General features: G+C 51.9%; 1 protein-coding gene across 1 annotated transcript; it reads right to left on the bottom strand.

Moving 5' to 3' along the window:
• Positions 1-3,513: 3,513 nt before the first annotated feature.
• On the bottom strand, positions 3,514-7,171 carry SAPIO_CDS10019 (Uncharacterized protein; the record flags this gene model as incomplete). The annotated part of the gene is made up of 5 exons (XM_016783682.1): positions 3,514-3,889; positions 3,969-4,695; positions 4,770-4,842; positions 4,898-5,779; positions 5,861-7,171. The coding sequence occupies 5 exons, from the start codon at positions 7,169-7,171 to the stop codon at positions 3,514-3,516; spliced, it is 3,369 nt and encodes a 1,122-aa protein (XP_016639128.1).
• Positions 7,172-7,525: the final 354 nt, after the last annotated feature.

Below are 7,525 nucleotides of genomic sequence, written 5' to 3'. Positions count from 1 at the left end.
TCTTGTGCAAATAGGCATGTCCAGCCAGGCCGCAGACGTCGTCGAGCCAGACGGCAATTTACTCGGGGGTTCTTTTCCTGCTCATGAAAGCAGGTCTTCCGGAGAAGAGTCCGTTTGGTGGCTCCGATAACATTTTCCCCTGCGGGTGCTGTCCATCCTCATCTTCGCCCTCGCATATCACAACAAGTCAACAACGCCTCCCCGGAAGGGGCTGAACGCCACTTGCCGCCATCTACGCCTTGGCGTTGGTGCTACCATTTCCCCTCGATGGCGCTAATAACCCATCGAGATGCTTCAGCAAGATAACCTTGATACGAAGTCGGGGTGCGTCCTATTATGGGGTATGCTCTTTTCTTCATCATTAAACCTGTCGTCAACCCCATCAATGAACCAATCCGTGGTTTTTTGGTATCGCTTGTCGACTGGTTGCGAAGAAGAGGTGGGATAACTTCTGCTCCAACGTAGTGAGCGTCCTCCAGCCTGAGTTTCCAGACCGACTTAAATCCGACCCGTCACAGAGATGGCCGCGCTCTGCTGTTGTCGATTGCATTCTCGGCTCATGAGGGATATGCAGGAGATTAGAGCCAACTCCATGTTAAAATATTTTAATACAATTACACTATCAAGGGGGCGTGAAGTACCTGAAGATCAATGGACGGGGCATTTCGTTTAATCTGGGTATTCCAAGCACTCTACGAAGTACGAAGCACTGTGTCTGGGCATCAGCCTCAGCTGCCAAGCGCTTTAGCCCCCCATCGCTGCATCACCAGCGGCAAGCAATCCTGGAACGCCAGGCATCAATGGGGAGAGGGGAAGCCGAAAAAAAGAGGAAAATTTTGAGAGACGGAGAGAGTGTGCACACAGGTAGGCCATGGCCCTGTAGGGCATGGGTAACGTGCGCCCATGTCGACCTCCTACACGTCACTGCCAACTTGGCTGGATGTGGTAGGCTAGAAATGGAGGTGTGCTCGTCAATGGAGAAACTAGCCAACGCATCAATGGCATCGATTTCTCTTGGAAGGACGTGGTCTGCGGCGAGATAATTGGACAATTGGACGAGACTAGGATTCCCCCCGCCTTCTTATACTCCTTCATGGGAAAAAAAGAAGAAAAAATTGAATTTGGAAGGTCAAGAAGGAGGAACAAAGAAGCAGGTGATAATACGGCAATATTGCTTCGTCGTTTTGGCACCTATGATGAGGGCCATCAATCTAGCGACTTGGAGCTGGAGGGTAATATCATAATCTCCTTTCTTCACCGAGTCCATTGCTTTTTATTCTCCCTTGTGTTTTCCATCCCCATATGTCGAATGGGAAACGCTGGGAAACACTGCCACCTCTTATTCGATAAGGACGGAGCGTGCTTTGATGGAGATCAACAAGGAGAGGAATTCCGGCTTTTAAACTCTGCAGGGACCTAATAAAGCTAAAGACGACGTCGTCGTATTTCGTACTTCGTTCATGCCGCTTGAACACCAACGACGAACTAATAAACAGAGAGCAGAAGAAGTACTTCGAAGTACGAAGGACATGAAGATTTATTGGGTATTTCGTACTCGTATTAAACCCTAGAATAAAGCAAGCAAGTTGAAGCTCCAGACTTGGTCTGGCGCAGCCTCACTTCGTCGACCAGTTAGTGGCATCACAGACCCGGTGTACTTGTATTGGTAAACGATCATCGCTGCTGAGAATCCCGGCGCTGCAATCACAATATTTGCAATTAAAGAAGAGAAGGCGCGAAACAAAGTGACAATATTAGATGGGATCTCGGCAAGAGAGGGACATGGAGAAACAGGACTGGCGAAGCGAAAGTCGTGTCTTGGCCTTAAAGAAGTTCGGCTATCTGTGTCTCTGCTTCTGCCTATCTCTGGAGCGTCAATGGTGTACGAGGAAAGGAGCCTGTGCCCTGGAACTATTCAAACTTATATGCCCTGTTTTTTAGTTAACAAAAAGAAGAAGAGAAAAAAACTTATTATTGAATACGGATATATCTAGACTTGGCTCAGTGGGCGTGTAACAAGTCGAGAGGAAGGACAGATCAGGTGTACGCGGAACGAACGAACAACAGGGCCCTCCGAAGGAGTCTATTTGAGCTGCAGGGCCTATCTTAGGTTTTCTCATGCCTTCGGGAGTTAGAAACATTAAAACTAAATCGTACCTCCGCCGATGGCGGAATCCCGGCAAGATTGCCGTCTACGGACCCGGCACAAAGACGCTGGCTGTGAAGAGACCGTCCGAAGCACGTCTTTTCCCAGCATCAGTACACTTGGACTTAGTTCGACGTCATTTCATGTGCTGAGTCGAAGTGTAGAGATGCGGGAAGAGGCAATGGAACATGCCGGGGCGGGGAGAAGGAGCATCTCATGAATCGATTGGTTCTATGAGCCATCGAAAAGCCTTGGAAGAGTCCCTCGTCATAAGACGGACTGATATACCTCTCCCATCTCACCCATTTAACCTTGTTAATATCGGAAAGGGCAAAAAGCTCCCGTCCCGTCTTATAACCCGAAGTATAGCTATAGCTCTTAAGCTATAGATGGATGCCAAGAGATATGGGGATACAAACAAGCTTCTCTCTCCTGTCCTCTCTGGTAGCCTCGAACTCGTGAACCAGCGGAACTGAACCTTGCTTGGCTCTCAGCGGACCAAGGACAACCAAGTTAAACACGGACGGCCCGACTATTGCCCAGCCGCCCTTTCTCGGTAGACAGATCTTGGAAAACAGAAATACGAAGGATTGTGAGAGTGATATATTTCGTGCTCGATCTAGCAAATGACCGAATCGGCTCGGTGTTGATAATGCCTCTCTTTTTACTTTACTTGGCCACCTGCGTAGCCTGTACCTTTCATCGAACAAATCTTTAGAACCCCAAAACATTGCGCCATCGTTTTCGGCTTCGAGTAGGTTTAAACATAGAGGAGATATGTAGATGGCTGCGCCGGACGCCGGTATATCGGCCGCCAGAGCCGCGTGCATCAACGCTTCAAGTAGGCTCGGAAAGACTGTTCGAGGTTGCCATCAGACTGACCTCGAGTTCGCTCACTCTTGCACAGGAAATCCGTCCGATGAATGTCGCTTGTCTCAACACCCCACGCTCTGTTTTAACTACGCCAAACTTATCCGTTCTCGCCTCCCACATGCCGAGCATCAAGTGGTAAAACAGCATCATATGATTCGTCAATTCTTCTTTTCATGAGATCTCAAAATGCCATAGCCGCTCTTCCCCGTATAAAGACATATACACACAGACAGATAGAGAAAAAAAAAAAAAGAAGCCTATCTCAGTGGCCAAGGAAACCCGTGGCATACTTGCCCATTACGTTCAAGATGGAAAGATCCCCACCCTCCCTCTTTACCCCAATGTTCCGAGACGCCCGTCCGTAAACTAGCCTCGTAATTCGTTCATAAGGTGACAGAAACAAAAACAAGGTTCCGCGAAAAACCTACACACACCCCTCTTAACCACGCGGGGGCTTAACGGATTCCAACCTCACCAAAGCTCGTCTCCCATTCCTAAGCAGCAGCCGAAGCCATAACCCGCTTCTGAAGAGCAAGACACTCCGCAAGATTCAGCCTCTCCGTCTCCTCCGGCATATGTGTACCGCTCGCGACGCACAGCACCGTCATGCCCTCGTCGTACCGGAGCCCCGTCAGGAGCTTGGGCGTGACGAGGAAGTACTGGCTGTTGTGCTCGCGGCAGGCAATCTCGACCATGCGGTTGTGGACCATGCGTTCGTTGCGGGGGTCCATGCCTTGGTTGATCTCATCGACTACTCGGAATGGCGCCTGCGCGCTGCCTTGGAGCGCGAGGAGGAAGAAGGCTGTTGCTACGGTGCGTTCGCCGCCGGATTGGCGTGTAGCGGTAAGGCGGATGAGTCCCTCTTGTGGCCTGTAGTTGACAAAAGAGAAGGTGTTAGTGATTCGTCCGTGTAGATAGAGGGGGGAAACCACGTAGGGGGCAATCGTACCTGTAGCTGACCATGACGTGCAAAGCCCACTTCTCAAAGTCCTCGTCCTTGTGAAGCCTCACCTCACCAGCACAACCAATCTGCTGAAAGTTGTAACCAAACGCCTCTGTGACCTTCTCCACGAGCTCGTCGACCCTCGGCTCCCACCTCCGCCGCAAGTCATCAATCTCCGATCCTAGCAGCTCAATCTTCCCGCGGCCGAGCTCAACTTGCTTCTCCAGCTTGGTGATGGAGGCAACGATCTGATCGTATTTCTGGAGGGTATTCTGTGGCACGTCCGAAATCATCCCGAGCCTCTCCTCCTCGGCGGCGATCTCGTCCTCGACGTCGCTGGAGGTCTTGTTCTCGGCGAGTTCCGTAAACTCTTGGCCGAATTGTTCTTGGAGCTGCGGGATTAGGTCCCTGAGTCGCCGAGCCTCTGCTTTGCTCTCCCTCTCGAGAACCCGAGCAGCCTCCAGGTTCCTCCGCTCGGCCTCGCACAGCTCGATGATCGCCCTGGACCTCTCTTGAAGGCCAGTAACATCAGACTTGGCCTCGATCAGGCAGATGGATGCGTCGATCCAGTCTCTGTGTGCCGTGCGGACGGCTTCGATCGCCTCGCTATGCGCGAGGGCCGCTCGGAGGAATTGGGCTGCTGCGTCAATGCGGGCCTCGATGAGGCGGTTAGCTTCCGCTTTCGTCTCTCGCATTTCTGCTATGGCCCTTTCCAGATTCTTCTGCTCGGTTTCTACCAAAAGATATTAGCTTACGATTCGCCAATGCCATGCTGGATGGAAAGTAATTGGAAAAGGGGTGACTTACCGATCCTGAGAGGTATTCCTTTCCACCGCGTGTACTGGGCCTGGAGAGCGCCTTTCTCTTCTTTCAGTTGATCCTAAAAACAGGCTGTCAGTGGACAGACCTATATGGAAAGGGGACATCGTCCTTACCAGCTTCGACCTCGCCTCCTCCAGCTCCTTCAAGATGCCATCAATTTCCCCCTTCAGCGTCTCCCTTTGGTCGGTTAGCTCAGAGAACTGAAGCCGAAGTTCGCCTTGCTTCCTCCTAAGCTCCTCTGCCTCCGTCGAATCGACGGGCTGATCCTTCCAAAATGTAGCGGGCCTGATATCTTTGGTAGAGGTCGACTTTCCCGCATCGCCGTACTCCCTGCGATGCATCTTCTTATACAAAGTTCTACCTGCCGCCCATGAACTAACGTAGTCTTGGGCGTTGAGCCGTTCGTACTGCCCCTCGCTCAGCTCGTCAAGGGAGATGCCGGCTTTATGCAGACCGCTGGTGGCGCAGAATTGAGCCAGCAGGAGAGGTGGTCCATCCATAAACTCAATGGCGAACCCATCGAAGCCCAGGTCTTTGGCTTTCACCATTGGCTTGAATTCCTCGAGGGACCCCGTGAACGTGCGCAGAGAAACCGACAACCCCATCTCTTTGATGAACTGCCTACTAAGCTTTGCGTGGTCTGCTCTGGTCTGCGCGGTGAAGCAAACGAGGTCCCGCTTCTGAAGCATGGCCTGTATATGATCAGAGTACTTGTCGTCTTTCACCGAACAAGTAAGTAGTGGCGGTCCGAAGACCTCCTTCTCAAACTCATCAGCATGCTGCTGGAGCCATTCGTAGGCTCTCAGGGCATCGGCGTCGATGGCTCTCAGTGCCGATAGCTGTTTGCCTTGCCGAGTTCCGAGAGCTTCGAGCTGGTGTTTTAGCCCTTGGGCTTGGGTCTTTTTGTCGACCATGTCCTTAGTGATGCTGGTGACCTTGGAGTTAAGGTCGTTCAGTTGGCTTTGGAGATCTCTCGCTTTATGTTCTTGTTCTCGCTGTTTGTAGTTGTCAGTCGAGCTTCGAAGTAACGTGAGGCATACCTCAAACATGATCAGCATCAGCAGCTCTAGACTTACAATCTTCATGTTCCATTCGGCAGAATCGAACTTGGGTAGTTCGCTCTTTTGCTGGGCCTCGAGCTGGTTGATTTTTCTTCGTATCTCGCCAACAACAGCCTTCTTCTTCCTGTGATTATCTACCTGGGCTGTGATTGCTGCTTCGTGCTTCGCAACCTCGTCCTCGGCTTGGCGGACACCATCTAGGAGTCTATCCGCTGCCCGCTCGGCATTACGCAGAGCTCCCTTGCGAGACTCAACAGCAGCGGCAACCTGATCCCGGTACATTTCGCGCTCCGTGACAGCCTGTAGCGAAGGTTCATTTTCCTCCTCCAGTTGCTGTACCCGGGCAGTGGCCCTCTCCCTTTCACCCTTCGCATCGCGAAACCTTTCCGCTGCTTCGGTGTATTGAGTTGCAATGAGTGCGGCACGAAGGAGTTCGACCCTACGCTGAGCAGCTTCGCGGTCCTTGACCCTATCTACGTCGGCTTGCATGTTTCGCTGGGCGTTTTGAAGACCTTCGAGCCTTTCGGTATCGGCTCTGACTTGTTTTTGGATCTCTGCCTGATCTTTGTAGAGCTCTTTGAGTCGTAGGTGCCAGTTGATGACATTTTGTGGCGCGGCTGCTCGGAGCATCTCGTCAAGAAGTTGTACCTCCCCTAAACCTGCAAACGCAGCAACCCGATCCTGAGGAAGGAACTGGCAGAGGTTGTCGACTTGGATATTAAGGTTTCGGACGAGGGTCTGGATCTTCTTTTGAGGAGCCTCCCTTCCATTCAGCCAGAACTTTTGAGAGTTGTTTTCTCGCTTGATTCTGAGTTTGATTATGTAGTTTTCCCTGTCCCGCGGAAGCTTCTTCAGCTCTATCTCGACGAAGGCTGTGGACTTTCCATGCTTGACGAACTCGCTCACGACGTCAGCACGGTTGAGGAGCTTCGGCGAATATCCCAGCCCGAGACATATGGCGTTTACCAATGTGCTCTTTCCGGTTCCGTTGGGTCCGATCACCATGTTCAGATACGGTCCAGGAAAAAACTCGGCCTTTGTATATGCGCAAAAATTGTTTACCAGCACTCGAACAACCGAACCGGGCTTGAACTTGTCATCGTCATGGGCGGCCAAATTGCCGTTCAACATCGTTCCACTCGAACTAGCGAAGCCATGGTTCTCTGACTTAATACCGTTGCTAGGTCCGTCTCCGCCTCTCCTTGGACGAGGTCGAGAACGTCTGGATGACTCGGAGTCATAATCGCTGGCGGTGTGAGAACCAGGCTCCGACTCGTCACCAGAGACGGAGGCGGCGGGGCGTTTCCCGCGTGATACACGAGACATCGGGCGGGCTTCGGCGACGCAGGTCAAGCAGTAGAAAGTACGGTCGAAAGTAATTAGAGAGGAATTCGAATGAGGTGGAGTTCGCAAATATGCTTTGTCGGCGGCGCTACCTTTGCACTATCCGAGGGGTTGAGGAGATTGATGAATGGAGCCACGGGAACGCGATAACCATTTTGTTTGACGCGACAAGCCACCAAAACCATGAAAGAATTAAGAGCCTGTTGGGTGGGGCAGCTGCAGAGCCAGTTGTCAAACAGTTGGGGTCGCTCGAGCACGTCCCCACACAATGGACCCGCTTAGTCACCGCATACTTTCCCTCTATGGCTCAACAGCTTGCTTGAGATCGAGTGCCAG

The sequence above is a fragment of the Scedosporium apiospermum genome, assembly GCF_000732125.1.
Source record: "Scedosporium apiospermum strain IHEM 14462 chromosome Unknown SEQ_SAPIO_0154, whole genome shotgun sequence".
In the NCBI taxonomy this organism is placed as follows: Eukaryota; Fungi; Ascomycota; class Sordariomycetes; order Microascales; family Microascaceae; genus Scedosporium; species Scedosporium apiospermum.
The sequence above is the reverse complement of the archived record's forward strand: the minus strand, read 5'-3'. Positions and strand labels throughout refer to the sequence as shown.